Source organism: Medicago sativa, chromosome 4 (genome assembly GCF_051527215.1).
Source record: "Medicago sativa cultivar Bolivia chromosome 4, Bolivia_mono, whole genome shotgun sequence".
NCBI lineage: Eukaryota > Viridiplantae > Streptophyta > Magnoliopsida > Fabales > Fabaceae > Medicago > Medicago sativa.
The window spans coordinates 12,902,379-12,917,685 of record NC_140752.1 but is presented as its reverse complement, the minus strand read 5'-3'; the positions used below and the strand labels follow the sequence as shown (position 1 = coordinate 12,917,685).

At 31.5% G+C, this 15,307-nt stretch overlaps 1 protein-coding gene across 5 annotated transcripts; it reads right to left on the bottom strand.

The window, feature by feature from the left end:
* Positions 1–76: 76 nt before the first annotated feature.
* Positions 77–8,888, bottom strand: LOC146926433 (receptor-like protein 9a). 5 transcript variants are annotated; one of them, XM_085758782.1, is made up of 8 exons: positions 8,793–8,888; positions 7,358–7,691; positions 6,336–6,485; positions 5,038–5,181; positions 4,624–4,770; positions 4,467–4,541; positions 2,687–2,755; positions 77–2,422 (listed from the first exon to the last, which is right to left on the bottom strand). In XM_085758782.1, exons 1-8 carry the CDS (start codon positions 8,832–8,834, stop codon positions 231–233), a joined length of 3,153 nt encoding a protein of 1,050 aa, XP_085614908.1. In that variant the 5' UTR covers positions 8,835–8,888; the 3' UTR covers positions 77–230. The 5 variants fall into 5 exon arrangements, with proteins under 5 accessions (XP_085614908.1, XP_085614907.1, XP_085614909.1 ...); XM_085758781.1 differs by lacking the exon at positions 8,793–8,888 and having other exon boundaries at positions 7,358–8,272; XM_085758783.1 differs by lacking the exons at positions 4,467–4,541; positions 8,793–8,888 and having other exon boundaries at positions 7,358–8,272.
* Between the last annotated feature and the right edge of the window lie 6,419 nt (positions 8,889–15,307).

Genomic DNA, 15,307 nt, shown 5'->3' with positions numbered 1-15,307 from the left:
CAGACTGACAACATAGAGTAAATTTTATATAAACTGTAATATGAAAAAATAAACAGAAAAAAAAAACACAATAACATATTTGATAGTATTGAAATTAAAGTTAAATATAAAAATTACAATATCCAATGTCTCGGCATCAAATGGTCTGAAATTAAAGGTAAATATAAAAATTACAATATCCAAATATCTGAGACTTCACATAAGGTTTCAATAGGAACAACAAACACTCTTCAATACAATGGAAAAGTTGGAAAAAATCTACGCATAAACTTACTGATGTAATAAAACCAGGCCATACGCCAACGTGCATTGATGCACAACACTGTTATGAAGGACAATAGTATTGTTATGTAAGATGCCGTGAAACTCCAATAAAATGTTATCATGTCCACGACGGTTTCCTTTTCTCCATTGTCATTGGATTGTGATGAAGGTGAAGACACGAAACGTTCACACTTTCGATTGAGGAATGGTCCACAAAGACCAGGATTACCTCTGTAATTGTCCTCATCAAAGCCTCCAAACTGTCCTGTACTAGGTGGTGTTCCAGAAAGGTTGTTGTATGACACATTGAAGATTTCTAAAGAGTTCAACTTGGTTAGTTCATAAGGTATCTTACCACTCAAGTTATTGTATGATAAGTCAAGGCTCTCTATCTGGGTAAGATTTGAAAAAGTGATAGGAATGGGACCTGACAAGTAATTATGTGATAGGTTCAAGGCTATAATTTGATGTAGGTCTCCAATTTGAGAAGGGATAACACCTGTTAGGTTATTGCATGACAAATCCAATCCAGCCATGATCTCTAGGATTTTACCCTTGTAAAAGTAATCATAGTGCTTTGTTCTAAACTGCACTTCAAATTGTAGATCTTCATCCAACAAAATTTCAGTCATTGGTGGTATAATGGACAAACTAGCATTGAAGAAAGAATTCACATTTGGAATAAACACATGACCGAAGGACGTTGAGAATTGAAAAACAGGTCCGTCATCATCAACATATTGTCTCATTCCAAAGGACATATTTTGGAAGCAAGATGGTATTGAAGCATTGAGCATGTTCCGTGATAGATCCATTATGTCAATCTTTTTTAACCGACACAACTGATTTGGAATTTCTCCTTCAAAATTGTTCCCTGCTAATAAAAGAACATGCAACTCTAATAGCTTATCTATCCAGCTGGGAACTTTACCTGAAAATTTGTTCTCCCTCAAATCTAAAAGTTGTAGTTGTGTGTTTTCAGAGAGTTCAGATGGTATTGATCCAGAGAGGTCATTCTTTTGCAAATACAAGAACTTAAGATATTTCAAGCTACTGAACTTTGGGATTGATCCATTTAACTTGTTTTGAGAAAGATCTATAATTTCAAGACCTGACATGTTGGAAATCTCAATAGGGATCTCACCTTCTAATAGATTTTCAGACATAAGAAGGACTTCCAAGTAAGAAAACATCCCAATTGATCTAGGAATTGTGCCTGTGATTGAGTTATTGGATATGCATATCATTCTTAAACTTGTATTATTTCCCAATACTTCTTCAAGTGTACCACTAAAGTTGTTATTATTGAGAAATAAAACTTCCATATTCACTGAATTGAATTTAGGAATATTCCCGCAGAGAGAGTTGTTGGAGAGAACCAAATATCGTAACGTATCTATGGCCAGTTGTATTGGAAACTCACCCGAGAAATGATTATGAGAGAGGTCCAAGAATTGAAGTTCTTTCATCTTACCAATTGATGAAGGTATATTTCCTTCAAAGCTATTCCATGAAAAGTTCAAATACTGAACACTAGGAAGGAATATACCAATATCTTCTGGAAGCAAACCACTAAAATTGTTGTTTGATATATCCAAATATTTCAGGTTATGATTTTGTATCAACCAACTTGGGAGTGAGCCAACTATATTGTTGTTTGATATATCCAAATATTTTAGGTTATGATTTTGTATCAACCAACTTGGGAGTGAGCCAACTATATTGTTGTTGGAGAGGTCCATCAGTATTAAATTATATTGATATGAAAGAAAAGTAGGAATGCCACTTCCTTTGTCCATGTTTAGGTTGCAATTTTTAAGAAGGAGTGTCTTCAATTGAAATTTAGGAAACCGCTTTGTTTTTTCAGTTTCAATGTGTACTCCAGTACTGTTTTTCGATGAAATATATAGATGCTGAAGATTTGAGTGATTAGCCAAAGTGGTCAATGAAAATGAACCTTGCATGTAATTTTCGTAGAGGGACAAGTATGTCAGTGATGTGAGATTGGTAGTGAAGGATGGAAAATTTCCACTGAACAAATTATAGCTAAGGTCAAGAAATCTGAGATTTGTTAAGTTGCTTAAACACTCAGGAAGTTTAGCACCAAACATGTTATAGCTGATATCCAGTTCTACCAAATCCTTTAAATTGCATAGTCCTGTCATAATTAACTATCTCATGTCATCATAAAAATCTTAGTTTTTCCAATGACGTCAATATATACATTAATTAACTTTTCATTGTTTTTGTTAATTATTTACAATTTAAAATCAATATTGTACCAAAAAAATTAAATCAATGAGAAAGGTATCTTCATTGTAACAAAACCATGATGACGCCGTTATGAAATAATGTCATGGTTAGATGAAAGAAAATATATTTACAAATCAAACCAATTAATTATTTGTGTTTGGTATGATACCTTCAATTGAGCCGTTCATTTGATTATTGCTTAAACTTAACATTTTCAAGTTTTTCAAATGTTGAACATCTGCAGAAAAAAAAGAGAGTACATAGTTAGAGATATAATTTTCAATAAATAAATCTGTAAGAACTAGTCCCCAAAAAAATGTACAAATTATGTTTGACTATTTTTTTTTGAAGAACAGATTATGAATGACTTGGTGTCAAAGTATTTCAGAGCATTCAACGATAAGGTTATATTATTGATAGAATTGAGGCTTGATGTCTTTGTTATTTTTATTCTGGCAAAATTACTCACGTTTTTCCTGAACTTAATTTTGCATAACGATTTCGTATTTTATCTTTGTTCATGCCATTTTTTATCCTTTTTATCCGTTTGCATATGAATTTTCAAAATCCAGGATTATGGCGCTGTTTTGGATTAGGTAGAGTAAAAGAGGTTTTGGTTTCATAGAACTCAACAACTTTAATAAGGATCCCTTAGGAAAACAGTGTTTAAGACTAGTTTCCAATGAGATCTCATTTCTAGAAAGGATTTTCAAGAAGAGTTACTTCCTCATGACTGATTTTAAGGATGCTCATATTGATTACCAACCAAATTATGCATTAGGATCTTAATGAATGCAAGAGATGTCCTATATTTGGGAATGAAGTGGTGCATATGACAAAACAAGGAGATGAAGGATCTATGACTACCTAAACAATCTAATTTTAATTTTTGGTTAGAAATAAGAAATTTAAAGAAGAGGCCTTAGTGTCAGAGCTGATTGACATGGACACCAAGTAGCATAAGCGGGATGTGATCTTTACTTCAATAAATTTGAGGCTTTACAAATATAAAAGTCTCAAATTCTTGGAGAATCCTAGATGACAAATTGGTATGGGAATATGATAAAGATGGCATTTACTCATTGAGGTCGGCATACTATCGCGTCAAAAAGGAAATGGCTAGACAAAGTCCATAACCATTTTTCGATGAGAATGCATGTTTATGGAAAATTTTATGGAAGCTAAAGGCGCCACAGTGTGCAGAGAGTATTATGTGGAGAGTGGTAAAACATATTTTTTTCGACAAGGTGCACACTATCAAAGAAAGAGATAACTCTTGACATTATATATCTGTTGTGCCACAGTGGTGAGTAATCCTTGGAACATTTATTTTTGCTAAGTTAGGAAATACAAAAGTTCCGGTTCATTTTAGTTGGTGAAAATATGGAGAATTATGACAAACAAATTTCACTAAATAAAACTTCAATTGGTTGCAACTAGATAAACGCCACATTAATAAATAACAACCACAATATTTTTATTTTATTTAAATAAACTAAAAAACTCTCATGAACATTGAATTCTAAAAGGAGAATGGAGAATTGTACGCATTAGAAAGGGGAAAACCACGAGGAAGGTGAAATTGAAGTTCACAAAAGCAAAATTAGGGAGCATAACCCTATTCTTAAAAATGCTGTCAACAACAAAATCAGGAGTGTTCGACCACTACTAATAATCATGAGAAGAAATACTAACTTATATATTGTTTATTTTGTTCTATTTTAATTAATTTACTTAGAATTATTTTATTGAATTTAATTAGAGATTGTAAACTCATTAACTTAGAGCCTCTATTGAGAATATGATTTATAAACAAACTGCACACTCCTAAACAATGTCTGAATTTCTCAAACAGAATAAATTTCCCTATAAAATGTTTTTCCATAAATAGTGGTAATAAATTTTGTGTTTCTTTGTAATACTTGAAACAACAATAATAGTAAAAGTACCTTCAACATGTAGAGATCCAATAAATTGATTAAAACCCAAGTCCAATAGTTCTAGCCGACTAAGTTTGGAAAAATCTGTTGCAAGGACATAATATATTTATTTTTAATAAATGAAAATAAAATCATTCGTCATAATATAAGAATTGAAGATGTGTACCTAAAGTAGAGAGAGAACAATTGAACTCATTTCCGTACAATATCAAACTCCTTAATGATGTGAATCCATGCAAACTTGATATGATGTTGCGTTTTAGACTATTTTCTGAAAGGTCTAAGACCTCCAACTCCTTTGATCTCAGAAATCCTTGAACAATATACATAATGATGAGTAGTTATAAGTGTGCAAACAAGTATTGCATTCAGTTTTTGTTCAAATTTCTTTCCTCCTAATGAAAAGCTTTTGTTAATTAATTTCAATTCCTACCAATGATTCATAACCACTTTTTCATTTTATTTAAAGTCTCTTATTATCGTTAAAAATTAATATTTTCTTGGGCATTATATAATTGTCTTCTAATTCATTCACTTCATCACATAAACTCCATAAATAAATTATTGAAACAAAACGTACCTTGAGCAGAGAAGTTTTCCATCGAATTATAACTAAACTTCAAAGTTGTTAGAGCAGTCAATCCATTCAAACTTGGCAAAATGATACTATTTAGAGAGTTCCCTGAAAGATCTAATGTCTCCAATCTTTTAAGTCTAGGAAACCCTTCAAAAGAAACATAATAAGCTGTGAGAAGTTTACACTCGATAACAAACATGTTGTATAATGATGCCGTTTACTTTCTACACAAAATCTCTGATTAATGAAGACATTTTCTTGTTAACAGTTTATTTCAACACTTGTGGCAAAAGAGAAATAAAAGTCACAAAAAATGAAGGGAAAAAAAAACAGCGAGTCATGCAAAATAGAAAAACAAACCACTCAATTTGTCTAAAAATTTAAATAGGTCGATCCTTTAATTAAAGAATTTATGAAATCATTATAAAATTATAAACATTTTCATAGTATCAATCAATATCTGAAGACTATCTTAAATGAGACTATCTTAAAGACCGAATTGGTCAATAAAAAACAAACGTGACTTAATTTTTTTTTTTTTTTTTAATTTCACAGATTAATTTTAGTTATTGTTAATTTAAGAAGAAAATAGTCTAACGCCTAAATAATATTATTATGTGAGACTTATATCTTCAAATTCTCCAAATCAACCGGTGAACCTCTTTAAAAAAAACTCCATGAACGTGGGTTCCATGAATTTTAATGACTATTTGTCAAAAAAATAAATAAATAATGACCAAGTGTGTGTGACATATTAACAATGAAGAATAAGGATTCAAACACCGATCCTAACATACTGCAATGTTCCGACCAACTGAGTTACATTTATGGAAACATTTATATATTTCTCCCTTTATAAAAGGCCTCGTTAAAATTATCTCTCTTGTATTAATTATTTTTTAATTATGCTAGTGACACACTACTATCTGCAACACTTGTTTTTGTATTGGTCGAAATTTATGCTAATCCCATCAAATTTAATAAGACCTATTGATATACTAGATAACTATAAAGATAAAAAGAATTCATATATTTCATTCATCCATATGCAAGATTGAATAACACTTGAATTTTTATATTGTCAATTATTTATAATTTTTAAAATTAATATTAAAATGTTAGCATAATTAAAAAAAAAATCAAAATTAACAAACTTTTTAAATTTGTTAACTAAGTCTTATATATAAGTAAGTACTAAGGTAGCATTGCTGATTGATAAAACATACAAGATTCGAACAAGCAGTCGTATATATTCATCATATGTATTAAATAAATAAATAAATTATACAAACAAATTGTACCTTGAGCGAAGAAGCTATTATCTATGTTGTTATCACCGAGGTTCAAAGTTGTTAGAGCCGTTAATCCATTCAAACTTGACAAGATGCTACTACTATTTAGATGGTTCCCTGAAAGGTCTAATGTCTCCAACTTTTTAAGTCTTGGAAAACCTTCAAAAGAAGAATAATATGTTAGTTTCAAAGAAACAGAGGAAGCTATGAGAGATGACGTCCAGTAATTTCTACAAAATTTTTGATTAATGAAAAATGTTTCTATCAACAGTTAATTTCTAAATTTGCTGCAATATAGAAACAAAAGTCATGAAAAGTGAAAGAGAACAAAAAAACGGTGAACCATGGAATAGAGAAATTAATCACTCAATTGGCCTAAAAAATTACAGAGCTTGATCCTAAAATTAAAGAATTTATAAAATCATCGTAAAATTATAAACACTTTCATAGTATTCATCAGTATATGAGATTAACACAAAAAAATTTAGTATCTCAGATTATCTTAGAGACCAAATTGATGGATACAAAGACAAATATAACTTAATATTTTATAATTATGCTAGTAACACACTATTTACCACACTATTTACAACACTATAAAAAGGCCCCAGTAAAAATATCTCTCTTGTACCTATAAGAAAAATATCTCTCTTGTATTATGTATTTTTTAATTATGCTAGTGATATACTATTTACAACACTTATGTTTGTATTGGTTGAAATTTATATTGATCCCACTAAATTTAGTAAGACCCATCTAACAAAGAATTCATATATTTTTTTATTCGTATATAAGATATTGTAATTAGAAAGTACTGACAGCTCTCTTAATTGAGATTTGAATATTGATTTTTCATGTTGTAAAATAATAATCTTATTTAGAAAACTTAAACGCAACGGTCAATTATTGCTAATTATGACAATATAAATTAAAATGTTAACAAATTTAACACAACAAAAAAAAAATAATGAACTTTTTTAATTTGTATAAGTTTATTAAAGAAATTTTATATATAAGGACCAACGTGGTACCTTCGTTGCCAATCCAACCTTGAAAATTGTTGTTGGACAAGTCGAGAAGGCGTAGCTCTTCAAATGGACGGAACAATGAAACATTTAACATATTAGGATCTGGGGTCAGAAATAGTAACAAGTCAAGGGATAATTCAGTTATGTGACCAGAAGAGCACTTGACTCTCTTCCAAACACAACAATTGCTAGCTCTATCATCAACCCATGAACCCAATTCTTTGTTATTGTAAGAATCTCCTTCGTCTTGTTGTGACAAGATGTAGTGCTTGATCTCCAGCAGACCTATTCTCTCTTTCTCTAAGCAACCGTTACATCCTTGATTTCCCATTAACATTAAAATCACAAAATATAAAAGAGAACTAATTATCAATCCCAGCTTCATTTTTTAGGAATGAATCCAATAATCACCTCATATTATTATATTATATATACTAAAATGATGGGATATTTTCTATTACAAGAAACTTCCTTCAAACACAAGAAAGACTTGGAGTTGACTAGAGATGATGACATTTAAGAAAGATGCTAAACTTATCTTGTATGATATCCAACACGTATGTGAACATTAGTAGTCTAGTTGTTGCTTTCAATATTGTTGTAACCATATTTTGCATTAACATTAATGCCACAAAATAAAAAGTGAACTAATTATCAAACCTAGATTCATATTTGAGAAATATGTATGTATTATGTATATTCTGTTACTTTCAGTGTTTCCCCAAATTCCTATAACCACCTTATATTATACTAAAAGATACGACTTTTTGAATTGCAATAAACTTCCTGGAAGCACAAGATAGACTTGGAGTTGACTAGAGAATATGACATTTAACAACTATGCTAAACTCATCTCGCAAGATTAAATACGTATACATTAGTAGTTTAGTACTAGTTGCCAAGGTTCTAAAAAACGATCTGTCATTATAAAAATGGCTGCAGCAAAAAGTATAGATAGTGTCCGACACTGTTGTTCTCCGTTTCAATATATCGAACAAAAATCACAGAAACTACCGCGACTAAATCTTATCAAACTGTTAAGAAACGTTGTTACAGATACAAAGAGTGGTAGGGAATATATTTAGGGAAATGTTAACAAGTGTTATTAGGGTATTGTTTAAGGATCTAAAAATTGTAATTTTACATTAGAAATTATGTAGTTATGACTTGTGTTTTCAAGACAAAGTTTCTTTTTGTGGAATCCTTAAACAATACCCTATGACATTTGTTAGCGAGACTCATATATTTTTGATTTTTTTTTTTTTGCTTTCATTTGACTCTATTCCAAAGTAACTCTTGGATGGATAATTCAGTTATGTGACCAGAAGAGCAATTGACTCTATTCCAAACACAACAATTGCTATCTCTATCATCAACCCATGAACCCAATTCATTGTTACTATAAGAACCCAATTCATTGTTGCTATCCCATTAACATCACTAAATATAAAAGAGAGCTAATTATTAAACCCAGCTTCATTTTTTAGAAGTGTATGTATATAAGTATATTGTGTGCAGTTTTGCTCCGAATCCTATAATACCTCACATATATACTAAAATTATGGGATATTTTTTATTACAAGAAACTTCCTCCAAGCATAAGAAAGACTTGGAGTTGACTAGAGATGATGACATTTAAGAAGGATGCTAAACTTATCTTGCATGATATCCAATACGTATGTGAGCATTAGTAGTTTAGTTGTTGCTTTCAATATTGCAACCTTATCTTTCAAAAAAATTATGAGAGTCTTTGTTTGATGGTTTGAAGGAGAGTGGATGTAATGTAAGGATTTGAGTGATAAAGTGGTCATTTGTTCAACTTATCCATCAAACAAACAGTATAGTAATTAACTACCAAAATCGGTCATTAAAAAAAATTAACCAAAGTCAAATAACGTTGAAGTTAAAGTTGTATTGAAAAATACTCACTAATTCTTTTATTTTATTGTTGCCCTTCACAACTAGTTGTATTGTTATAGGTGCAATACTTAAAATGAAACTTTCTCCCAATTTATATATCATTTTACAATATCAATAAATCATTAATTTTTTCCTTCTATTATACATCTTTTTGTTCTAAGTCAGTCAAATTGAGCTAACAGGGAAAGGAAAATCAGAACTCGAAAAAATTCATGGTCTCTTCAAACTGAAAACTTTCGGTCCCTGCCCACATCGGAAAAAAATAAGGAATCAGTGAGGAGAGGAAAAAGTATTCACTTTTTAAACTATCATATAATAAACCTTGATGTAGCCATAGTTAATTTTGATATACACCGTCAATGTAAAAAAAGTTATATTATTAATAAATCACAATCAATCATATGTACAAGTAGTTATCATTGAAGTTAAATAGTTTTAATGATATGACAATTATGAGTGTAAAAAGTCTTTAAATTGACGGCGCATATAAATTAAACGCATAGGAAGAGCAAGATGTTACCTGAAAAATATGATAACATGTCATTCAGTTTTGTAACTTCTTTCCAGCAAGAATCATTATATCGAGACTTTTCAGTCTTTGCCCCAAATTCCTGTATTCAACTTATATTGGGACTTTCCAATTGCAAGAAACTTCCTTGAAGCACAAGAAAGACTTGGAGTTGACTAGCGAAGATGACATTTGACAAAGATTCTAATGTTATCTTGCAAGACTAAATACGTATGTGAACATTACTGGTTTAATACTCTCTCCGCCTCAAATTATAAGTTGTTCTCCGGTAACAATAAAACATTAATGCTAATTTTTCTTTTATACTCTTAACTATTTATTAGTTTCACTCATTTAAATTTTTTAATTTATCTTTCTCATACCATATTAGACATCTGTGTAAATCAACTGAAATGACCAAAACAACTTATAATTTAGGACGGAGGGAGTAGTTGCCAAGGTTCTAAAAAAACGATATGTAATCAAAAAAATGGTTGCGGCAAAAAGGTATAGTGTTCGATACCGTTGTTTTCCATTTTAATATATCGAGCAGAAAATCATGGAAACTACTGCGGCAAAATCTTATCAAGCTACGAAGAAACATTGTTATAGCTGCAAAGAATGGTAGGAAATACATTTATTGTCTCATTTGATTTTGATTTTTTTTATTTTTTATGTTCTTAACTCTTCTAAAATATTAAAACATTAATTTATTATTTTTTTTTGTTTTGTTTATATAATGAATAAACTTATTCCTAGTTCATCAAATAGACAAAAGTGCTTGATGCATTATTTAAGCCATGAAGCTCTTCCACCTAATGAACTAATCATATGGGTTGAGTTCTTCTCATGGATTTAAGTCCTAATTATTGATACTTTAATTGAGATTGAGCCACGGAAAGGGCTATCTATAGGTAAGATTAAGGTATTCCACTAAATACTGATAGGTGAGTGAAGCCCCGCCAAAAAGAAAAAGTTTAATTGTTGTAAACAGAGAGTGTACAACAACTATACACACTCAACCAATTAAAACCCATAACTTTGACACATCATATTACAATTCTAAAATTAATATTATATTTAAAAAATAATAAAATGTGAACAGAAATGAATATGCGATCACTTTTCTCATTGTGTCATACATGGAACTGAGTGTTCAATAGCTTCCTCTCTTTCTAACGTGAGTCCAAATATAGCTTTTGAAAATGGCTTCTGGTAATAACTGTTGTGAATTCGATGAAAAATCACACCAATAATAAACTTGATGTGTGGAGCAAGGGATAGTCAAGCAACCAAAACAAAGTGTATGGAAGTTATAATCACAAACAAAAGTAGAAAACAGCAGGAGAAAAGAAAGAGAGAACACAAAAGAATTTGTTGACCCAGTTCGGTCCAAATTGACCTAGTCTGGGGGAGAGAGCAGTCCTCCGTTTCACTATATGATGAGTATCTTTACAAAAGAGATGTCAATGGGTTACAAGAATAAGTCTCCCGCTTAATTCTACCCAAAGTCCCAATCTCTTCCCGTGACCAAGAGACTCAATCCTAATAGTGTTTCCCAAGGTGAATCAACCCTCAAACCCTAGTGTTTGTTCCAAAGAGACAAACTTTACACAAACCCTAGTTTTGTTGTTGCCTTTCTAAACCTTGTTTCAGCCCCCTCTATCTCAAGGTTTACACTGATATAATGCCTATATTTATAGTAAAAGTAACTCCCATAAAATTGGAACAAATCTGGCCCAAAAATGTTTCTGAAAAATACTGTCACGCAAAATCGGGCCCCAAATTTACCGAATCGGGCGCCGATTTTTCCCGAACAAGAAGCCTCCTAAAGGCAGCCAAAATCGGGCCTCGAACTTCAGAAATCGGGCGCCGATTTTGGGTCTTCCAGCAAACATCATTTTTGCACTCCAAACTCCAATTTTGAGTTACTTCTACAACAATAACCATGCAATTTCCATATAACTCATTTAGCATAGATCTTTTTCATGTAGCAATATAGTTCTTTTTTCTTTGTTTCCATACATGACATGTTTACGGTGTGAGTTTTTATGAGCTTATTTAAAATTGGAAATTGATTTAACTACGTTGGAGAAGCATTGTAAGCAATGTTCTGCAAACTGAGTGTTAACACTCCGAGTTTACCGAGTTTACGTTTTTAGGTACCAAAATCATGTTAACTCGGAGGTAAACTCGATTTCTGGTAAAATCGAAAGGTTTGACGAGTTTGACCGAAGTAACTCTCACTAAACTCGTGTAAACTCGACCAAGTTTACCGAGTTTACATCTAACAAAAAAGAAATTCAACCCTTTTTTTGGGCCCATTTCAAAACCCAATTCTTTTTCTACAAGCCCAAAGACTGAAATGTTTACTAAATAGTTACCTTTACAGTAACACATTGTTCCTGAGATAAAACGTTTATTTTCCTTTCTTCTCTAAGTTCTCAAACCATGAACAAGGGAGCACATATTACTTAGGGCTGCGATTCCAACGGCGGAAATTCATATTTCGACGTCGAAGATTGCGACGCCGGTTAGGGTTGCGGTGGTGGTGTTTATTGACCTTTTGAAGAAATTAACTAGTTTATTTTCTAGATAGTTTTATTAACAACTTTAGGAACGTGTGAAACTTGCTTTTTTGGATGGTTTTATGGATGGCTTAAACTTATGATTTTGTGCGTTGATTTTTGTATTTTGATGCTAAGTTGAACATAACGTTTTATTATGGTAGTTTGGTATAATTCGCCTTTGTAATTAAGTCATATTTTGCACTATTGACCTATTTACAATATTATATTAGCTTATATATGGCATGCATATAATAAATTTTATATAATTTTAATTCTAGGTAAACTCGTACGAGTTCTCGAGTCGAGTTTACGAGTCGAGTTTACCTAGGCAAAACGAGTTGAGGTAAACTCTCAAGTTGTAAAACCTTGATTGTAAGCAATAAAGAGTAAATAAATAAACAAATTGCATTCAAGAGATTGTGCCTAATATGCACTACTTGAGCTAGGTGTGTTGTACTTGTACATTAATAAAATTACGTTGCCTTTCAAAAGAAAAACAAAACTTGCTAAGCATGCTTGACTAATTTTTTTTAGAGCAATATACTTATAGCATTTCATTATAAATCAAATCATGGATACATGTTGGTACATCATTAAAAAATCGGAAGCTAGTCAAAGAAGTGGCTGCCTTTGTCAATTCATGGACAACCTCATTCGGTTGCCTCCTAATAAACTCATGAGAGTTTGCTTAATTGAAGGAGCAATACGGAATATTACTATCCATAATGATTCCAAACTCAGCAATATCTCCATTGCTTTGGTTGAAATAATCTGCTACATGTTTCAAATCTACCTCAAAATCAACATTTTGTAGCCGTAACTCATGAACCCACTGAATAGCATAATTCAATCCCAAGGCTTCACCCACATCTACTGAGCAAACCGAGGAGAACCACATCGTTTTTGCACGAACAAAACGCCCTTCTTCGTTACAGATACACATGCCTATACCCAGCTTGTTAGCAGAAGTTAAGAAGGAAGCATCCACGTTGCATTTGAGCCTTCCACGCAGCGGTTCTGCCGTCGATGTGTACTGTTACTGCTAGCCGAATCTGATTCTGCATTATTACTGATCCTCTATCGCACACGGGTCAAAAACGAGTAATTAAAATTGTAGCTTAGGGTAGCGACAAGAGTGTCGTGTCACAAGGACCCTTATCAAGTAGAAAATATTTGAATCAATTAAGAACTTTAAATTAGGGGGGTTTGTTTTCGGGTTGTGAAGAACAATAAAAAGGATGAAGAATTCAATTAATAGAAAAGAAATCCACTGGTTTTAGGAAACTTTGTTTATGTTCTCAGAAAATATTTGTTTAAGAGGTTTATGCTTTGATTGATTATAAAACTCATTTAACAAGCGAAAATCAGTTTTATAAAGAATTCGTTTGATTAAGAATCATACATGTTCAACTAACTATGGTGATGATCAAGCGTCACCAATAACAAAGTTAATATCATAACAAGATTCGATCAACCCTTTTTGCAAGCGAAAAAGAAAGCATATATATATATATATATATATATATATATATATATATATATATATATATATAGGGCATATCACATGAGAATGGTAATCTTGTATGAGAATGATGAGAATACATATCAACCATTAGCTTAAAATAGATGGTCTAGATTAAAAGCTTTATTTTAAATGACACATGTGCCTTTCCACATCTCATCCAATCTCTTGAACCCTTCATCTTCTTCCCTTCTCCAATCCACAAACATCTGTAAAATTTGTTAACGCCAAACAAGACAAAGTCTGCAAAATCACTTGCCATAATCTTTAAGGAAAATATCTTTAAGGAAAATACAATCACCTAGCCACTGCTAATTTCTTTCACACCATTAACGTTGAAGGCGATTTCAATGAGTTTAATTAATTTAAAAACTTAATTTCTTTCACACCATCAACGTTGAAGAAATAAAAATAAAAGGGGCATCTTCGTTGATTTCCTTAATCACGTAGCAATTTTGTTGATTTCATTAAAAAAAAAAAGTGTTGATTGCAATTTGAGAGAAGAGAACTGTGACTTGAAATTATAGAATATAGAGAAACTACATGGTGGATCAATTAGCTATGGAGTCTGATGGAGAATTTAATATTTGAAACCACTTCAATCATGTTTTTTGTAAGTCAGATAATTGAAGGAGCATCCCGTAGATTGGAGAAGAATCAGAGATTAGAAACTCATCCCGAAGATAATTGAAGGCACATGTGTCATTTAAAATAAAGCTTTTAGTCTAGACCATCTATTTTAATTTAATGGTTGATATGTATTCTCATCATTCTCACATAAGATTACCATTCTCATGTGATATGCCCTCATATATATATATATATATATATATATATATAGTTTTCTGTTCAAATTAATTTAAACAAGCGATGAATTAATTCGAACAATCTCAACGATATGAATATGAAACAGAATAATTAAGCATCAATTGTACCAAATTCATACACATAAAAGAGACATGAAAATTTATATATGATCAGCATTAACATAACAAATTGCTATTAAAACCGAACCTCAAGAGTCAACAACAAAGTTCATTCACCAATGGATCGAAAGAGAGATTAGTTCTCCATAGAAAGCAGCTGCCTTAGGGTTTCTATTTCGTGAACAGTCAATGAGCAGCTCTAGCTGATTTTTTTTAGTTTTAAATTACATGGGAACGGGTCTTAAAAGTATCCGGCCGAAAAACATAAGTTGTCTCAAAATTAATTATTTAAAATAACGTCTGGAACATAACGCAATTATTTGACTCCTGTGCGCTCCTAACTGGGTTCTGGCCTCAACATGAAAGTTGTAGTATTTTCTCTTAGCTTTCCAACGCATGGTCGCGGGCGGCAATCCAATAAACGCAGCTCCAGTTATGTCCTGTGCAATAAAAGGTGTCAAATTACTGTTTATTCAGAAAATAAGTAGCCAAAAAAAATAAGTGCAA

Bases quoted from the DNA above. Each gene is read 5' to 3' on its own strand.
- LOC146926433 (XM_085758781.1), bottom strand. From the start codon at position 7,739: ATGAAGCTGGGATTGATAATTAGTTCTCTTTTATATTTTGTGATTTTA. The intron at 5,182-6,335 runs GTACAATTTGTT...TTTCTTTTGAAG, and splicing joins TAATAGCTTCTTCGCTCAAG to GGTTTCCTAGACTTAAAAGA. The intron at 2,756-4,466 runs GTACTTTTACTA...TTTTTTCTGCAG, and splicing joins TGGATCTCTACATGTTGAAG to ATGTTCAACATTTGAAAAAC.